Source organism: Hyperolius riggenbachi, chromosome 2 (genome assembly GCF_040937935.1).
Source record: "Hyperolius riggenbachi isolate aHypRig1 chromosome 2, aHypRig1.pri, whole genome shotgun sequence".
NCBI lineage: Eukaryota > Metazoa > Chordata > Amphibia > Anura > Hyperoliidae > Hyperolius > Hyperolius riggenbachi.
In genome coordinates, this window is record NC_090647.1 from 145,527,366 (window position 1) to 145,548,654 (window position 21,289).

General features: G+C 41.7%; 1 protein-coding gene across 5 annotated transcripts in view; it reads right to left on the reverse strand.

Moving 5' to 3' along the window:
- Positions 1-1,318: 1,318 nt before the first annotated feature.
- CNPY2 (canopy FGF signaling regulator 2) overlaps positions 1,319-21,289 on the reverse strand; it is a 48,473-nt gene continuing 28,502 nt past the window's right edge. For all 5 annotated transcript variants that reach the window (XM_068267648.1, XM_068267650.1, XM_068267647.1 and 2 more), the window contains 2 exons: positions 10,394-10,490; positions 1,319-1,499 (listed from right to left, as the gene is read on the reverse strand). In XM_068267648.1, the coding sequence (XP_068123749.1) occupies positions 1,456-1,499; positions 10,394-10,490 (141 nt within the window). In that variant the 3' untranslated portion in view covers positions 1,319-1,455. The remainder of the gene's footprint in view (positions 1,500-10,393; positions 10,491-21,289) is intronic.

A 21,289-nucleotide genomic window follows, 5' to 3' on the forward strand; every position in this document is an offset into this window, starting at 1 on the left:
TCCCCAATGATGACCTCTTCACCTTGCTTGCTCTCTTCTTCTCCTACTCTGACTGCATGCTGTTAGTGTAAACAGTACAAACATGCTGCCCCTGATGCAAATGTTTCACCGGGCTTCATGAGAGAAGCGGCCCTTGTATGAACCTTGAATGACCAAACTGCAGTTAAAGTAAAAATGCTGGACGGACAGACGGACGGATACACACACGGAAAATAGTATAAGGAAATTTTTTTTTTATCAAATATTGTAAAAATAACCTGCCATATCAGAAATACACTATATCTGTGTGCCAGTGCAAAATGACGTCAAAATTAGTGCAAACCCAGTAAAAAGGTGTGCAATGTCATATACTGATTAAATCTGTAAATGTGGCACAAACTGTGTTGCACTATGGAAATAGTGTGAACTGTGCATATAGAAAAAAGTTGCTGTAGTGTAAGGCCTCGATCAGATAATTCGGCGCAGATGGCTGTGCGATCGGAACGCAACGTGTACGATCGCATGCCATCTGCGCTACTATGTGCTGCACTACAGTGAATGGGATCTGCGCTGCGATTCCCGAAAATGCATGCAGCAGTGCGACATCACATCACACTGCTGCGCAGCGCATATGATGGGAACGGTAGAAGGGCTGTCTATGCACTTATACCATTTTTGCGTGTCACACTATACACGCTGCCAAAATGCACACGGCAGCGCGTATAGTCTGAACGAGCCCTAAACCTTAATTTACCTGTTTTTTGGAATAAATAAACTTTTGCAACTTTAACTGCAGTATGCTCATTCATGGTTCATACAAGTTTACGGAGGGTGCTTTCTCTTGTTGTTAGCATATACCTATATTGCCCTTTAAATAGTAAATATTATCCAATTTGTGCTCAATATATGGGTGTCGCTATCTTCTTCCTGTCTACAGAGAGCGACTTTTTAACCTGAGTAGGGTGGGTTCAAATCTCGCCACAGCCGTTACAGTGGTTGCCTAAACTGTAACCCACGTTTGTGAGTACCTCTCTTTCGTTATTACAAAATACATTGCCTGGTACTAACTTACTACACTATTAGGGGCCCTCGATCATCTCTCCCTTTGTGTCTTTCCAGCACTTTCCTGGGTTGTACCCAAGACCTGGGACTGGCAGAGGAGATCTGCGAGTTCCATAATTCTCTCTGTACTGTAGATTTGCACACTGGCCATTTTCTCTGGTGAGATATGAGTGAGCTGGCACAAACATGAAGATCAGCAGGTTTGGTTTTAGATATGCTGTAGTGTGTATTGTAAGCAATCCCTCATGTTTGGACAAAATAAAGACAACACTCAAGATGACAAAAGTATTTGTTTTTAATGTAAAAATATTTAAGAAAACAGTACAACGTGCGCAACCCCATTCACATTTACCCACAATTTCTGTAAACACTAGATGAAGCTTTATGGTCCAAGTCTGAAGTAGTAAAGGTAGGTCACAGTTCATCATGAGCTATATGTACAGCATGGTCGCACAGATCTACATAATGGAGATAAAAAAAAAGAGAAAATGCTGTTATCTTTAAAACTGAAACTGGTAGGCATTAAAGACCAGGATTGCAGTGCAAATTACTCCTTTATTCTATGAAGAGTCGAAGGTATCCTGCTGTGGGGAAATACAATAGCAATCCACCCAAAAAGGATTCCACACCCCAGATGATTCACAACAGAGGACAACAGGTCAAACTACAACCCTAAACAAATATTTGAGGCAACAGAATTGTAATATAGAAATTACAATATCAAGTTTAAATGATGAACGAACATATAAATTACTAAAGCTACAAGATCTGCGTGAAGTATAACAGGACAGTATGTCTAACCATATTCATTTGCTTCGTTGGTATAATAAATCTAAAAGATGCGGATATAATAAAAGGGGGATTGACAGCCTTAACATCCAATTCCTATTACCCAATGCTCTGTGTATATTAACTAGTCTACATAATGTCCCTGCATTGAAAGCATTCCAATATAATCATAAATGTGTCTGCTGTAATGAATCTTATGTCAGTCAGCATGGCTCCTTTCTGGTACATTACCGGGGAGAGGGAAGCTTCTTATCTAACCTCCCATATTCCTGTTCCTTACTGATTGGCTGAGGGCAGTTTAGTGTGACCGGAGGCGGAGAAGGGAAATACACCTCACCCCTCTGCAGAAGCTGCTTAAATATGATCTATGCTGTGCTCACATGCATTTACAAAGCAAGCTAGATAGGCCATTTTTAGTATAGAGCTCAGTGGGGATGAAGGCTGGCAATGCATACACCATTTCAAGAAGAGGAGGAGGGGGGGGGGGAGTAAGGTGGGAAATTACATCAGGATTGGCTTTAGTCAGAGGTAGTAAAGATGGAAAATGCCTGGAACAGTTTTATCTTTATTTACTATATAAAATTAACTGAAATCAAAATGTGGACAGTACTATACATATGATAAGTAAGTAGAACAAGTATTTATCAACTTATATATGTTTTTTATCCTGGGATAGTATGGCTGTCTCTGCTGCTTTACCTGCTTAACGTCCGCTCCACACCAATTGGCGTGAGCGGAGGCCCCAGGACCACTCCACGCCAATTGGCATGAAGTCCTAGGGGCGGAGATTGCAGGGGATCACGCGCATTCTCGCTTGAAGAGCTCCGTCATCAGCCTTCCAGCGGCAACCGTCTATTTACATGGTACAGCCCTGTCTCATCCACTGAACTGATTCGGTTCAGTGTGATGAGTCTGATCACTCAAGTCACAGGAAAGAACCGGCTCATCACTAGTTCACATCACTAGTGTGAAGGGAAACTTCTGTGTGCTGAGCCGTTCACACAGACATTTCCCTTCACAGGGAAACAAGCTCATGGCAAACAGCAGGGGACAAGTAAGCACGTTATTGGCCGGGCAGACTTGGAGCTAGAGGGAGAGAGAGCGGTTGTCTCTCGCTCCTCATAGTAACTTATTGAGGCTGGTCGTGCGCTGCATAACTTGCACTGGTGTAGGGGAGCATCAATATAGTATAATCCACAGCTGCACTCAGCAAGAGGCATCACCTGTAGCATAACGAGCGCCCCAATAACCCGTCGCCAGTTTGTTTAGGGGACGCTGTCTTCAAGGTATATTTAAAAAAAAAAAAAAAAACATTGCACAGCAAAAACATATGCTGTGTTTGTTCTGACTGTTATTGCCATATTGATTAATGCTGCTGCCAGAAATTGAGATACTTTAATAGTATTCCTTTAGGGAAGAGAGCATGTACTTTCCTACGGAGGGTTGCTCAAAAGTCTCCTGTCTATATACATGCCTCCATCTTCTCTTTCCCTGTGCCACAGAACCGCAGGTTGAAGCACCTGCAGTGATGTTGTGTGTCCTCGACCGCTGCATTGCATACTGGGAAATCTAGCCCATTAATGTAATTCCATCTCTCGGCTGTGGTCCAGGGACAAAGAAGATTGATGCTTGTGTACAGATAGGGACTACGTAGCAGCCCCATATAGGCAAGTGAAAGTCCACACCGTTTACAAACCTGCCTTTGGGGAGGATCTTTTGATAGTTTGCTGAAAATGGGGGCACTCAGGGGCTCAGTTTATTCTAAACCTACTTTTGTAGCTTTTAAAGTGGACCTGAACTTTTGCACAGGACAGAAGAAAACATATGTATTTAGAGAGTAAGTGTATATTTAGTGAGTTTAGCCTGTCTAATTCCCCCTCATCTGTGACTAATCAATACTGTAACTTGATCTGTCAGCTGTGTCAGCTCAGGAATCTCCTCTGCCATGGCAGAGCAGCTAATTTGTAAACACTGGATGTTAACCCTATGTGCGCTTCCATGAAAGCAGGAAGAGACACTGCAGGTTTACTGCAGTATTTGTATCAGCGTTAACAAATACATGTTTTTCTTTAAAGGTTACTATGCTGTTGCTTATCTTTTAGAGCAGAGCGGAAGTTCTGAGTCCAGGTCTGCTGTAGAACACAAAATAAAACTGTAAAAATCAAATGATAGATGGAGGAGAATGATAGATATCTCGCTGATGCGTCCAGAAGTAATGCGCGGTGACGTGTGGCAGCCCTGTTCCCACACACCTTCTCTCCTATTGGTATGTTTGAGTATTAAAGTGCTGAGGTAAAGTAGTAAGGCCCCCTCCCCCGGGAAGCAGTAAAACTGTTGGGAGTCACTTTCATGGGACGCCACGCCACCCTGCACCTTCAACGTGGCACGGGGATGTAAGAAGGCCATTTCATCTTGCCTGGCATATGCCGCCCATGGAGCAATCCATGGCCACCACTGCATTTCCCAGCGCCCCCCTCCAGTACACCCGCAGCACAACCACAGCATCTGACTACTTGAGCCTGGAATTGAATCACAAAACTTATGATCATCTGAATCATCTATCCAGTTGAGCCACTGAGGACTAATGGATGTAATATACATTATCCAGATCTGGACTTTGGTGAGATCATTCCTATTGCTACTTGCTTTGACTGTTCGCAACTGCTTAAAGGAATACTATTAAGCTTAACCAATTTCTGTCAGTATCAGAAATCAAAATTGCAACAACAGTCTGTATATCTGCATATCTTTTTGCTGTGCAGTGTATTTTTTTTCCTAATTTACCTTATAGACGGCATTGCCTGACAAACTGACGGCGACGGGTAATGGGGCAGCTCATTATGTCAGAGGGGATTCCTTTTTTTACAGGGCGCGGCAGTGCATTATGGTAGTTTCATGTACCCCCACATCAGTGTGCATTATAGAGCATGCGACCCGTCGAAGCCTGCTATGAGTGAGAGACAACCGCTCTCGCTCCTACTCTGCCCAGCCAATCACCCCAGAGGAGACTTCCGTGTGTTGGGCTGCCATTGCTACGCAACGGCAAACATATAAGCTGGAGGAGGGCGCGTCATGATCTTCCCTTTGGCTCCAGGATCGGATCAGGAGCTAAAGGGAAGATCATGACGCGCCCTCCTCCAGCTTATATGTTTGCCGTTGCGTAGCAATCAGGGCTGTGGAGTCGGAGTCGTTTATTTCATAAACTGAGGAGTCAGAGTCGGGAGTCGGAGTCGTCTGATTTTTGTACAAAATCCACAGCCCTGTTAAGTATTAGACTAAGGAGTCGGAGTCTGAGCCATTTTGGGTACCTGGAGTCGGAGTTGGAGTCGTGGTTTCATAAACTGAGGAGTCGGAAGATTTTTGTACCGACTCCACAGCCCTGGTAGCAATGGCAGCCCGATACATGTAAGTCTCCCTCTGGGAGACTATAACTGAATGCTGATTCTGCCACTTTGCACAGTATTGCTTTGAACACCGATTCCTATGGCTGTTTACACCATAAATTTGTGGTCCTGTTTGAATGGGCTTATGAGAAATGTTGCTTACAGACGGGCTAACAGACATTTATTGTGAACTAACATCTCTCCAGATATTTAGAACATGCCTATTGTTGCTTTGTGGTGGTGCACCTGAATGTGTTGTGAGGTGACTGGGTCTATGGTGGGGTGGCCACCCCATACACTTTTCATTTTTTGAGTTTATATTATATTTTGTGTTTTTAGGTTTAATAAATTAGTCTTCACTGCTATCGAGGTTCTAGTGATCTTTTTTCGTATTACCTCTTTTGTCAATCTGTTTTTGGCCATTTCATATAATATTGTGTTGATAGATATACCGTAATTGTTTATCTCATCCTCTTATTTTCAGCTCAGGTTTGCTTTAGGACGCATTGATGTCAAGCAGAAAAAAAATTGTCTGATGTATGAAACTATTACTTTTCTTTTTTTCTCTTTTAAAGAAATGATGAACCCTAGATTTTCCAGGATAGAGAGAAGGGTCATCTGACAAGTTAGTGCCCATTTCAGAAGCCAGCAGCGTTGTTGCTGTGGAAGTGCATTAGTGAATGTAACATGGCTAGCTTGCACATCTCAGAAGAAAACCATTAATGTTAGATGATACACACAGGTTTTAGAGTAAGGCTCCCTGCACACTGCAAATCAGTTTTCCGATTCGGATTCCGTTTCCAATTTTCAATTCCGATTTTCCCTGAATACATTCAACAGAAAAATGGATCAAAAAACGCAGCATGCAATAAAGATTAAAAAATCGGAATCGGATGTAAAAACCGATTAAAAAGCGGAATCTGAATCGGAAATGCATGCAGTGTGCAAGAGGCCTAACAAATGCTGTCATCCAGCCAATGTCTTTCCCAGGGAATGTCCTACTCATATCTGCATGATGCCAAACTGCAAATATTACAACAGCATAGCTCCATAGCACAGGAGTCCAGCAGATAAACCAGCCCGCCTGCAGCACAGATCTGTCACCCACTGAAAAGATTTGGCACATTATAAAACAAAAAACATGACTCGGGAGGCTTGCTGAGCAGTACCAATCATATCAAGCGTAGGAGAGCGCTCTTCGCTTTCTAAAACTAGTACATGTCTCCTCACTTCCTAAATGCTTACCGACATCTGTTAAAAGAAAAGGTGATGCAAAAGTACTAAACATGCCAGTCCCAACTTTTCTAAAATCTGTCCCTGCCATTACATTCAAAATGAGCACAAATGTATTACTTTTTTAAAAACGAATATTCCTCGGTTTCATCATTTGCGCTGTTGTCGTATTTTAGGATTGATTATAGGGTTTACATGATTTGCAAGTTGCCATTTTTTTTGTTTTTAATAATTTACACAGCTTCACAGCTTTTTTTTTTTTTTTTTTTTGAGAAATGGGGACATAAAACAATATCATGCAAACCCCAACCAATACCATCTCACTTCTGTGACCGGAGCTACCCTTTAATCTCAAATGTACACTACTGACTTTACTACACAGCAGAAAAATAAACTGTTTCCAGCAAGCGAGAATGAAAATATATACATGGCCTCAATTCATTAAAGTGAACCTAAAGTCAACAAAAAAAAAAAAAAAAAAATGAGATCAACTCACCTGGGGCTTCCCTCAGCTCCCTGCAGCCGATCGGTGCCCTCGCAGCCCCGCTCCGATGGTCCAGGACCCGCCGGCAAACACTTCCGGTTTGGCCGTCACCGGCCGAGAGGCATGGGAACGCGAGTGATTCTTCGCGCTCCCAGCCTGTATATCGCCCCCTATGCTGCTATTGCGGCCAGGAGGCTGGATATAACCGCTAGCAAACAAGGTAGAGAATCGTAGAGACTGGAGATTTGGTTCAGTCATTCATGTCAAGGGCACAAACCGACCATACCATACAGCTGGGCAGGTCTTAAAGACAGGCCGTGACCAATAATTGAACTTCATCCCAATCAGTAGCCAATACCCCCTTGTCCCATGAAAAATCTTTTCCTTTTCTCAAACTGAGCATCATTGGGGTTCTGTATGGCTGATATTGTGGTAAAACCCCTCCCACAGTGTGATGTCAGGACCATGGTCCTGACTTCACACTTTGGGAGCCTTGCTGCATTGTGAGAAATAAAAGCTGTTTCCAACTGCCAAAAAAGCAAGCAGCATCTCCTTTCACTGACATCACCTGCCAGCAGTAAAAATGTCACCATATGATAAATGTCAGAATGTAAATCAGGGAGAGACAAGACAAACAACATTTATATTGCGCTTTTCTCCTGGCGGACTCAAAGCGCCAGAGCAGCAGCCACTAGGGCGCGCTCAATAGGCAGTAGCAGTGTTAGGGAGACTTGCCAAAGGTCTCCTACTGAATAGGTGCTGGCTTACTGAACAGGCAGAGCCGAGATTCAAACTCTGGTCTCCTGTGTCAGAGGCAGAGCCGTAAACCATTAAAGATTTTACAATGCAACACCGAGTAAATCATTTATACATAATTATTGTAAAAATGAAGCACTTTTGTTCATTACATCTCCAGGCACACCTCTTGTAACACATCTTTATCTAGCGCTCACGTCACTTATCACAGTTTTTATCAGGGATACAGGATCTGTTTCAATGTGCTTATGAGGGGTTTTTTTTTTTTAGAAGGAAAGGCAGTGTCTATTTGTTTAATCCATTTAGCCTTGGTGGAGGAGTTTGTTCGCTGCTACCGGTAGATAGGAAATAGCTTTAACATGGGGAGTCCAAAGTCTACAAACTTTTTAGTGTCTGCCTGGATACTCATCCAAAAACACACTGGAGTGGGTCCTTGAACATGGGGAAACCCCATTTTGTCATGGTGGAACTTGACAATCTGCCTCCAGAATTTATCTACAATAGGACATTACCATAGAAGCTCATTTTATGTAACCTGGATGGGGTCAGATGTGTAAGTCTTTTGCGTAAACTGGGCGTAGCACACTTAGCCGCTGACAGAGCCTTGTCCCAGTCCTCATTTTCTAAATTACTAAATCGGGGGCACCCATCTTGACTTAGATTGGCTTGAATTATCAAGGGCAATATGCTCATTTAACACCTTGTAAATGTTGCCAATCAGGTGTTTTTCAGTGCCTTCATTAAAGGACACTTTGGGGTTTAAAAAACCCCAAAAAACAATATCTGCTTACCTGGGTCTTCCTCCAGCCTTTGGCAGCCTATTTGTCTCTAGCCGCACCTCCGCTACCCAAGTGGGTGTCTCGGGGTTCCCTTTGTTGCAGATGTCATCTGCCTCTGTGCAAGCACGCAGCCGCACTGCTCGCAGTCGTACTCCCATACCTGAACGCCAGACACAGAATGTTTCAAGCTAAGTGAGTGTGATCACAAGCGGCCTCACGGTCACGCCGGTGTAGAAGATGCCAACCTGGCAAGGTCAACATCTGCAGCGGAGGGGGCACTGGCTTGGAGAGGAGCTGAGGCAAGGAACAGACCCTGGTAACTAGATTTGTTTTTTTTTTTTGTTTGTTTTTTAACCTCAAACCTCTCCTTTAATATGGCCTAGTACTGGGGATTTATGAATAGTAATAGGAAGGATGCCAAATTGAGCTTGCACAGTGTGCAGATGGTGGGGATACCTAAATCTTTGTAAACTAGGTACAGAGTATTGTGTGGCAAGGTCTTTAAAGAACATCAATTTCCCCATTCTGCATAATATGGATGGGAAATATAACCCCTCGAATGGTCCAAAAATCGGGGAGAATTAGCAATTCAGCCGGGGATGGGTTCTCTAGAAATCTAGACCCTTCAGTTTCAGGTAGGCCGTCAACCATTTCCAGAATAGAATTGCTTGTCGTACTTTTGTGCCTACACCCAGATGCAGTACCTCTCAGAACATCAAATGCTAAAGTTGTCCACTCCAATCTCAAGGGGGTAGCCATATGTTTCAGGGCTTACAACCACCCTTGCATTGTGTGTATTTAGCATTAGCCTGTATGTAGGTTTAGTTGTATGACTTTAACAGGCTTTTGAAAAATGTTTCAACTAATGTGTAGCAGGAAGAATGAGGAGAGGAGAATTTCATTGCATAGCTCACGACAATTACAACTGTACAATCGTTCCTTTTTCTTTTGTCTCAAAATCACCACCCAAACCAACTATTAAAGATATACTAAGAATGGTAGAATCAAACTTTCTAGCTGAAAAAGCATGGGCGATTAAATGTGGTAATTTGAAGTCCTTCCTGAAAAGGGCAAGTCTATGGCCTACAGTATACAGAGAGTCTAAGCTGTCGGAATTTTGATATACGGAATGATCCTCTTGACATTCATTCACAGGCTTGGTGCACCTCACCAATCACAGTCCATTTCACAAGTGATTTTCTTAAGTGAATACTCACAAGTGAGTATCCATGAATAAGAGAAAGTAAAGCATCATAATACTTACCTTCTGGGGACATACATACTAGGTATAATGTTTAGTTCAATTTAATTTAGTTTAGTTGAGTCAAATCTAGTCAGTTGATTGTAACTTAAAAAACAACAACATAGGATAAGATAATCTTATTACTGTCCTGGTTCCTATATCATATTGTTCACATTGTTCATATATTACCCTTAAGGGTAACCCTTATTAAAGATGCATAACTAAAGTCCCACCTCAGTTAGAACTTACATGGTGGTATTGTATAGTACTATATCCCAGTAAGTTCCACTCCCTGAGATCTCAGTAGGGCGGCTCTATACCCCCATTTCTCAGGTAGAGAGGACAAAGAGTTAACTGATTCTTACCACTATGTGTCAAAGAAAGGAAATAATTCCTAGAAATAATGATATGGTGGTACTGGAAAAGACCATATCAAGTTTAACTGTTATAATAGATTGGCAATATGAATCCATTTTGATTAATACTGTTAATACTGATATTAATATTACTATTATCTTAAGCGTACGAGTATGTTCAATAAAACTATCAAGGTCATTGATGCTATTTTTATCACTAATATTATTGTCATTCTACTGCTAGTCTATTTCTTGAACTTTATGACTTATTGTATACTGCTATTAACTTATCCAGTTTAAAATACCGTTTATATTACTGTAAAATGTACCTGTTCGTTTACTGCACAATTTGTCCTTTACATTATCGGTTTCATGAGAGAAGAATTCAAGCAGTTCATCTTCATATTCTTCAACAATGTGTTCACACTAGAAAAAAAAAAAAATAAATGAAAAAAAATAAAAATAAAAATGAAGGAACGAATGTATGTAATCATTTCATAGAAAAACCGCAAAATATCCCCCTACTGGTGTTATCTCCCAATGCAGCACACTCTTGGTATCCCATCCCCTTTCCATATAGCAGAACAGGCAGATAGCTGAGCAGCATATTCATACAGGGAAAGATCAGCTGATACAATGAAGATGTGAGTGTCATATGGGCAGATCAGTTGCTGCATCCAGCTGCTAGTGCCAGTGACAATTTACTGTGACTTTCCTTTAGTGACCTTGTGCAATATACAAGAAAACTATACTAAAGCAAGTACAGTAAAACCTTGGATTGAGAGCAATTTGGTTTAAGAGCGCTTTGCAATAAAAGCAACATTTTTTGTGAAATCTTGACTTGATATACAAGCAACGTCTTGATATATTGATATTCAAGCAAAAAAGTATACATGATTCACGTCATCACAACTGAGCTCCCTTTGGCACGGCAAGATTGTACTTAAAGGAACAATATCGATTAACATGTTTTTTTCAATTGAGATAGGAATAGTTTGGGAAGTGCTGTGAAGAACATTTCAATGCTTATCTCTTTGTTTATTGTTATCGAATTCCTTTCACACTTGAGTGTCGCCAAATCTGACAGCTAAGTGAACCATGAAAGGAAGGGGGATTCCCTCACATTACATTTGATAACCCTGTGTGTGAGAGAAAGCTCTCACTGCAGCTGCCTGTCTCTAAGAGCAGTCTGCAGAAAGCAGAGGAAATGTATCTTATGTGCAACATACACATTTGTAATAGTATGTGAAACCTGAAACCAGAGGCATTTCATATAACTCTACTTCAATATTACACTGTTCTTAGCATGTCAGACTGCAGAGATTCACCTATGCAAATGAGACTGTAATGATCTGCTCTGCTGTCTGCACAGGCAGGCAGTTTTTTGACCATTTTTCAGGTTTATATGCTGCAGGTTCCTGGAAAAGAGACCGGTTTTCATTCTGCAAGTTTCAGACGTGCTGTTCTGGTGAGAGATTTGCATCCACTTGTCATGCAAATTGTTTATCTGCTTCCTTTGAAGGCTTGCAGTATAAATACCATTTCCTTCCAGAATTCCCTGCTGGTCATAAAGGTTTGGTTCTGCTGGACTTGCCTTGAGTTTCAGCCCCTCTGCTGATTGTTTGCGAATATTATAGTGTAGTTAATTATTGGGGAGTGCATCTTGCATTCTCTATAGTGCAGTCAGGCTTTGTATTATTTGTACTGTTTATTCCTGTGCTGTTTTGTCTTGTCCCTGCGATTGTACTGTCGCCTGTGGCGGCTGGCAGTAAATCGTTTGGTCTTGTTCCTAGATCGCATTCGCCCTGGCGGTAGAGGCGGTGGATCTCCTTTGTCTGTCTTGGAGTATAACCTTAGCTGCGGTTGCTACTGGTTACTCCTTTAGTCTGTCTTGTCCAGCACGAACGCTTGCTGTTGTCTGGTGGGAGGCAACCGATTAGCAAGCGTTCGCATTATTTGTCTGTCGTCATTGTCAGGTTTGTGTGTTAGTTAGGGTTGTTACGTTTTGTCACTGTTGCACTTTTCGTGCGGTGACCGTGCCTGGCACGCGCTGTCGCTATTGCGCTTAACGAGTGGTGACCGCGTGTAGCTAGTCCTGTCTGCTCCTTCGTGTTGGATTACAGTTTGTCATTGGTTCTGTCTTTATTCTTCCTATGCTCTGTCTTTGCTCAGTCTTGTGTCACTGTTAGCAATCGCCATTCTTGCGATTGCTTTCTCGCTTGGTCTTCGCTGTTGTGTGTCCACCGTCGCCCGGTGGCAACTAGATTGGTGGACATACATACATTCTGTCTCTGTGCTCACTCTCTAGAGAGGCTATCTTGCCCTGTATTGCTTCACTTCGTACAATCTGCCGGTGGGAATTTCTCTCTACAGGTGCATTGCACCAAAGCTGGGTTCTGTTATTTAAGCGTTTGTGGAGGGTTTCCGCAATGTTAGCGCACATCTTGTGCGCTGACCACGGAGATAATTCCACAATCGTTACAAAGAAATTCCGAACATAGCTAAAATCTACACACAATGAATTACAGCATTTGCCTCTGATATTTAACATAAAAAGTAGGAAAATGTTTACACAGCTACTTAGACATTATTTGTATATTGTCATTTTAGAACACTTGGTTTGATAGTGTTCCATTAATTGTATTTAATCTGAGTGTAGAGAGTGTGCAAAGTCACTAGTCTATGAAATGCTCAAAAGTAAGCAAAAGAAACTGTCATTAACCTCTTCACCTCAAAGGGTTTTTCTGCTCAAAAAACCAGAGCAGTTTTCACCCGTCAGCGCTCCTTCCATTCATTCACCTATAACTTTATTACTACTTATTACAGCGAAACAATCTATATCTTGTTTTTTTTGCCACTGTATAGGCTTTCTTTGGGGGGTACTTTTTGCTAAAAATTATTTTCTTCTAACTCAGTTTTAATAAGAAGAATAAGAAAAAAATTGAAAAAAAAACATTTCTCAGTTTTCAGCCATTATATTTTCAAAATGAAACATGCTACCGTAATTAAAACCCACACATTTTATTTCCCCGTTGGTATCGTTTATTGCAACGTTTAAACTTTTTCCTTAGTACAATGTATGGCGCCAATATTTCATTTGGAAATAAAGGTGCATTTTTTAAGTTTTGCGTCTATCCCCAATTACAGGCCCATAATTTATAAAGTAATTGTAGTATACAGTTTTTGTATACATATTAAAAAAGTTCAGTCCCTAAGGTAACTATATGTATTTTCTTTTAATTTTGTAAAAAATTTTTTATTAAAAAATAAATAAAAATAAAATGGTAACTTTAGGGGAGTGTGGGAGGTCAGGGGTTAATAATAATAATTAAAAAGGTAACTAGGGATAATAAACTGAAAAAAAAAAAAAAAAAAAAAGGAGGGGGATGTAATATTACAATTTGGCCACAAGATGTCCTCAGTAGTGACTTCAGCTCCGTACTGTTTGTACGGAAACGGAAGCACTACGCATACGGAATGAATGAATGGCAGAGCCGTCTGTATAGACGGCTGCAGTCATTCACACGGGGAATTAGATCAATGAATGGGAATTGTTTTCCCATTCATTGATCTAGCGGCGGGCGAGCGGCGGTAATGAGCGGCAGTACCGAGCGTGGGGGGGCGTGGCGGGAGGGACGTAGTACCTACGTCCCTGCACAGAGTTATGGCAGTTTGCAGGGACGTAGTTACTCGTCCCGGGGGAGGGGAAATGGTTAAATAAGTTCCTTGTTAAAGCCACACAGAAAAAAGGTTGGGTCAAGCTAACAGATTGCAGGGATTCTGTTAGTTATAGTGAAAGCCTTGTTTACATTTTTATTTTATACTATCTTATCATAACTGTTTTTGGATTGTAGAACGAATCAACTGGGTTTCTATTCATTCTTATGGGGACATTTGCTTTAATGTAAGAGGCTTTGGATTACAAGCATTTTTCCAGAACAAATTACGCTCGTAAACCAAGAAACTATGAAGTAATTATAGCTTAATTGGGGTTGATGCACTAAACTGTGGTAATATTGCTGTGTGCAGGGCAATATTACCATTAATACTGGCAGCAAGTACCACGAGTTTCGCTACTAGCATGACCCATGGTTTTTAAAGTGGATCCGAGATAAACTTTTACTCTTTGCATAATTCTGTTCCTTTCATATAGTTTATAGGGCATTCCTCAAGCCAAATACTTTTTTTGTTTTGTTTTAATACTCTCCCTATAAACTAAACATGCCTCGCCCACAGCTTTTCACAGTGCCTCGGCATTTTCAGACAGTAGCAAGAGCTTATAGGAGTTCAGTGTAGGCAGGGGGAGGTGTTACTAGCCATTGATTTCAGAGGCAGAGGGGAGGAGGAGAGGGGACTGAATTTACTCACAGGTAAGCGGCTAGCATCTCCAGCTCTCAGCCTGTGACAATGTGACTAACAGAACATGGCTGCCCTCATTGTATCACAGGAATAAATATTCATACACTGGTGAAGCTGTTTGCAGATAGATATGCTGTGTAAATTATCTAAACTTTAGATAACCTATATAGACAAGTTACTTGTTATAGTTAGTTTTTCATCTCGGATCCGCTTTAACACGAGCGTTGCTATAGTAATGTGCATTAGTAACATGTTACCTTAGCAACGGTCACACTACTCGAGTACCGCGGGTTGTGCTAATAGCGTACCTTACGGTACACATTGTAATTTGTAATGGTCATACACACAGCAATATTACGCCAGTTTAGTGCATCAATCCCATTGTGAGCAACAGGTAGCAGGACATTTCAGTGCCAGTCACTAGTGTTAGGCCTCTTTCACACATGAGACTGAAAGTACCCCTAAGCGGGGTTTTGAACAATATACTTTTTATATATTTGATTTCTTTTGCTGTGACATATCACAGCACGATCTTCCTCCACCTCCCCCTCTACTGAGTCTTCGATGATGGGTAGGGAGGAAGTGTCAGCACTTCCTCCTCTCTGCCCGTCCTTAGTCCAGCCCCTGCACTAGTAGCTTACAAATCCTAGCAGTGTTCTCCCCAGAATTTTTGTCCAGCCGGGTGGCATGAAGTAGTAGCCGGGTGGCATGAATTATTAGCCGGGTGGGGAGAGATGAAAATGCGGGGCAACTATGCTTACAGCATAGGAGGAGGTGAGGAGGTGAGCCGATGACAGCCGGGTGGTCTACAAATCTAGCTGGGTGGAGCACCCGGCTAAAAGAGTCTGGGGAGAACACTGTCCTAGTACCGCACACAGCACGAACGGGAGCTGTGCTGTGTGCGGGCTTGTGATAATTGATAACAGAACGATAGTGTATATTAGTACACTATAATTCTGACCTCAATTATCACAAGCCCACACACACAGCGTAGCATCCATGCAAGCTGTGCGGTACTCCGATTGGAACTGTAAGCTACGAGTGCAGGGGGCGGAGCTTAGGAAAGGCAGAGAGGATGAAGTACTGACACTTCCTACCCACCCATCCCCGACGTTCTGCTCAAGTCGAATATTTTGGCTGAGCAGAACGGGGACACAGGGGGCGCTGGAGGGGGAGGACTGTACTTTCTATTTCCACTACTGAGTTGTGGCTGGATAGTGTAATGGTTAAGGGCTCTGCCTTTGACACGGGAGACCAGGGTTTGAATCTTGGCTCTGCCTGTTCAGTAAGCCAGCACCTATTTAGCAGGAGACCTTAGGCAAGTCATCCGGAACACTGCTACTGCCTATAGAGCACGTCCTAGTAGCTGCAGCTCTGGCGCTTTGAGTCCACCAGGAGAAAAGCGCAATACAAGTGTGTCTTTTACTTTTACTGCAATTTGACTGCAATTGGCCGGTCAGGAGCTTGAATGCACCAAAAATCTTGCAGGCCAGCAATTGCGATTCGGGGAAAAACAAATTGCACTAATGGAAAAAACAGGCCCTGACTGCTTATAAATGCCACTTTTAAAATGTGCTCCTAATAGTTATATGTTGGAAGTTGTTTTTCATAGTATTTCTAAAGCAGTGGAATTAAAAAAAAAAAAAAAATTAAGTTACTTTCAGTTAAAAAAAATGGCATTATAAAGCTTTACATTTATTTTCTTATTGGCATTAACACCATGAAATTAGAGTCAGGAGATTTTTCCCAGCTTTCTCTGTAGAGTTGTTGTCAGAGTGTGGCGTCCAGTGACAAAGCAGTAAAATTAGCTGTGGCAATCTCCTACTTCTATTTATCACTACATTATAAATAGAAGCAGCCACTGAGAACACAAGAAGCAGCAGCATGTGCTCCTTGCCATTTAATCTCTGTATTAGAAACAGATACCTTAACCTTTAAGTAAATACTGTAATCTGTAAGCTCCCGTTTGCTGCATGCCGTGCAGTATATTCACGGCCCTGGAAAAAAGAAAGGATGCACCAGGGCCGTGAAAACAAGTCTGCAGCGGCATGCAGCCGCCACTCGCTCCCGTTCGCGCGTGCACCGCCGTTACCGCCGCTTAGAGGGGAAGTTAATGAATGGGACCGCAGGTCCCATTCATAAATCTAAGTCCCCGATTCAATGAATACCAGCGTCTACGAGACACCGGCATTCATTGTATCTTCCTGTGTTACACAGCCACGGATTACTTCCGTTTCACGTGCTTACGTACGTGAATCGGAAATGACGACTGAGAACATCTTGTGGCCAAATAGTATATTGCACCAAAATTGCTTCTTATTTAATAAAAATCCCCACACTGACTGATATAATTAACTATTTCCCTCCCACACCCTCCCATAATACCCAAACTTTTTTTTTTATTTATAAAAGGGGGGAAAAAATTACATAAAAAAAAAAATATATATATAAGTAGTTACCTTAGGGACTGAACTTTTTAAAAATTTATGTCAAGGCAGTATATTACTATTAATTTTTAATTTATGGGCTTGTAATTAGTGATGGACGCAAAACTGAAAAAATGCACCTTTATTTCCAAATGAAATATTGGCGCCATACATTGTACTAGGGAAATTTTTTTGAACGTTACAATAACCGGGACAAAAGGGCACATAAAATCTGTGGCTTTTATCCACAGTAGAATGTTTTATTTTAACATTATAATGGCCAAAAACTGAAAAATAATGCATTTTATAATTTTTTTTTTCTTATTATTCATGTTAAAATGCATAGGATAAAATTATTCTTGGCATACTGTAACTCCCAAAGAACGCCTAATTGGTGGCAAGAAAAACAAGATATAGATCATTACGCTGTGATTAGTAGTGATTAAGTTATTGGAAAAAGAAAGGGAGGAGCGCTGACAGGTGAAAATTGCTCTGGTCCACAAGAGGAAAAATGCCTCAGGTGTCAAGTGGTTCAAAAGCTATGGACACACTTAATATTTTCCTTGAACAAGATGATCATTCCTCCTCCACTCGGAAATCTGAAGTGTTTGCTGGTATCCAACAGTGCTGGCCTCTTTAGAATGCCCTGATATGGCTTTCCCTTGCCCGGCTCCTATGGTGACTGGTAGAAATTCAAGAGAAGTTTTCACAGCATAGATCCACTTGCGCATCCGTCCTGCTCCCTCCACTCCATAGAGTAGAACATGTGGCTCGATCTAAATGGCATATAGTTCCTAAACTGATCATAAATTGTCAGGAAAGATTGTTTTGGGGGCAGTAATCCAAGATGTGCAAATAACGTAATTAATAAAAGTTTATTTTTTCACAATATTCATTTATAAATTAGCTTTTGTTTGTTGGGAAATCTTTCCTCACCCCAATCCTCAATTTACATTCTGAAATTTTTCACAGGCGATAACATATTTAGTTCTGTCAGGTGAGGTCTGTGGAATGTTTGGTTACTGAGAGTTCCAAAGCCAGTCCAATAATACCTGGTCTCCCAGAATAAACTGAGGGGACTTAGCTAATCAACCTAGGATAAACATCACTGGGAGGGCAGGCTACATTAAATATACAGCAATATATAGGTAGAGGAAGTGTTTCTGATTCTGAAACCAGGAACATTTCCCTACAAGTGAGTATCCTAAATAATTTACTGCATTCTACTATATGTCATTACAGTGCCTCTTTAAGAGCACAAATGGGCTTTCTTTTGTCTGCACACAAACCTGATGTAGCGTCATTTGGGAGTTATTTTTTAGCAAGTCATGTGTTAATGTTACACAGAAAGGTATGCAATTATAATGAACCCAGGTGATTTATTACAAAAAAAACCTCAACACACCTTGATATTGGAAGGTACTAAACCTCAAAACCACTTGCTAACACTTTATTGCTTAAAGTGGACCTGAACACAGGACAGAAGGAAAACAGAGAAATGCACCCTGTATGTATTTAGAGAGTTTAGCCTATTTAATTCCCCCTCATCTAGGCCTAATCAGAAGTTGTAATTTAATCTCTCATGTGTCAGCAGACTGCCATGGCAGAGAGGCCATTTTATAAGCACATGATGTTAACAATAGGTCTGCTTCCATGAAAGCAGGAAGTAGACAGACTGCAGATTTATATCAGCTGCAACAAAGAATTTTCTTTCTTTAAGGCTGCTTTCACAGTGGGACGTCACAGGCGCACGTTAGAGCAGCCTGTAACGCAGCCCCACCGCACAGTAATGAAAAATCAATGGGCTGTTCACAGTGCCCACGTTGCGTTACATTGTAACGCAGCACATCTGTGAAGTGCTGCATGCTGTGCGTTATACGCGGCTAAGCCACGTTAGACTGTGCGCACATGCTCAGTAGTGTTGCTGAGGAGTGGAGAGCGGCCAGGCATATGGCTAATTAATATTCACTGCACGGTGTGAAGTGCAGTGTTTACTTCCTGGAGCGGCCGCTCTGTGCGGCGATTGGCCGAGCGGGACCACGTGATGCAGCATGCGTCCACGGACGCCAGAGTGAGCTGCACAACGCGGCTCACTCTGACGTCCACATCAGAGAGCACCAGGCGTTGCGTTAGGGGCACGTTATGTGCCCTATATCGTCCCCTAAACGCAACGCCCTGGTGTGTAACTAGCCTAAAGGTTATTATGCTGTTGCTTATCTTTTAGAGCAGAGAGGAAGTTCTCAGTTCAGGTCCGCTTTAATATAATATAATGTGAAAAATAATGAAACGACTGAGAAAACTAGCGAATCAAGTGTAACAAAACCAGGAAATTAGACAGTCTTTAATTCCTTTTTATTAAATGATACCTGACCTGAGGCAAAGCTACTCAAGGTAAGCTCAGAGGTATGCTCATGCTGGAGTCACACACCTCTTCTTGAATCATAAAGTTATTGACTTTTGAATTCTTTAACCTAAGGACTGCAGCCTTAAAGAGACTCTGAAGCGAGAATAAAACTTGCTTTTTCCCTTATATTCTGCTGGGGCATGTTAGACCCTGCTAAAACACTGCTATCCCGCGGCAGAAGGGGGGTCCTTTACCCCCCAAATCCCCCCCTGCAAAATCCACGACCAACTTGGTCGTAGATTTTGATGCACATGGAGGCAGAGCTATGAGCTGTAGCTCTGCTCCATGCGCGTCTATCAGCGGCGGATCTCCACCTCTCCCCACCCCTCTCAGTGAAGGAACACTGAGAGGGGCGGGGATCCGCGCTGATAAGACACGCTGAGAGGCAGGGCTGCGGCCGTCAGCCCTAATTCAAGCAGGAAGCACTCCCCGCACAGCACGGAGGGGATTTGGGGAGTAAAGGACCCCCGTTCTGCCGCGGGATAGCGGCATTTAGCAGGGGTAAGCATGCTGAATATAAGGGAAAAAGCGAGTTTTATTCTCGCTTCAGACTCTCTTTAAACCCCCTTAAGGACCAGACACTTTTTTTCCCATTCAGACCACTGCAGCTTTAATTATTGCTCGGTCATACAACTTACCACCTAAATAAATTTTACCTCCTTTTCTTATCACTAATACAGCTTTCTTTTGGTGCTATTTGATTGCTGCCGCGATGTTTAGTTTTTATTATATTCATCAAAAAAGACATGAATTTTGTAAAAAAAAAAAAATGTTTTTTTTTAACTTTTTGTGGTGACATTTTTCAAATAAAGTAAAATTTCTATATACATTTTTGTCTAAATTTATTGTGCTACAGGTCTTTGATCAATAAATAGACACTTATTGGATTTTGTTTTGTTTGGGTAAAAAGTTATAGCGTTTACAAATTATGGTGCAAAAAGTGAATTTCCCCAGTTTGATGCATCTCTGACTTTTCTGAGCACCTGTCATGTTTCATGAGGTGCTAGAATTCCAGGATAGTATAAATACCCCTCAAATGACCCCATTTTGGAAAGAAGACATCTCAAAGTATTCACTAAGAGGCACAGGGAAGTTCATAGAAAAACATTTTTTGTCACAAGTTAGAGGAAAATGACACTGACCAAAAAAAAAATTAAAAAAAATAAAAATAAAGTTTCCATTTCTGCTAACTTGTGACAAAAAAAAAAAATGAAATCTGCCATAGACTCACCATAGCACTCTCTGAATACTTTGGGGTGTCTACTTTCCAAAATGGGGTCATTTGTGGGGTGTGTTTACTGTTTACACCCAGCATGGGTATGTGTAAAAATACACCCCAAAACACATTATACTATTTCTCCTGAGTACAGCGATACCATGTGTGACACTTTTTGCAGCCTAGGTGCTCTAAGGGGCCCAAAGTCCTATGAGTACTTTTAGGATTTCACAGGTCATTTTGGAGGCATTTGGTTTCCAGACTACTCCTCACGGTTTAGGGCCCCTAAAATGCCAGGGCAGTATAGGAACCCCACAAATGACCCCATTTTAGAAAGAAGACACCCCAAGGTATTCCGTTAGGAATATGGTGAGTTCATAGAAGATTTTATTTTTCGTCACAAGTTAGGGGAAATTGATTTTTATTATTATTTTTTTTTTTTTACAAAGTGTCATTTTCCACTAACTTGTGACAAAAAAATAAAAAAATAAATAAAATCTATGAACTCACCATACACCTAACGGAATACATTGGGGTGTCTTCTTTCTAAAATGGGGTCACTTGTGGGGTTCCTATACTGGTTCATAGACAGGTGGTCTATGAGGGGCCAAATTTTGTGGAACCGGTCATAAGCAGGGTGGCCTCTTAGATGATAGGTTGTATTGGCACTGAAGTGCAGGATGTTCTCAAATCGTGACCTGGACATGGCAGCAGAGAACATGGGCATGTGATGTATTGGGTGCGTAGACCAGTAAGACCACAATACATTCTTTTTGACTAAACCCATGTTAAAGGGAATGTCCAAGCAAAATAAAAAAAT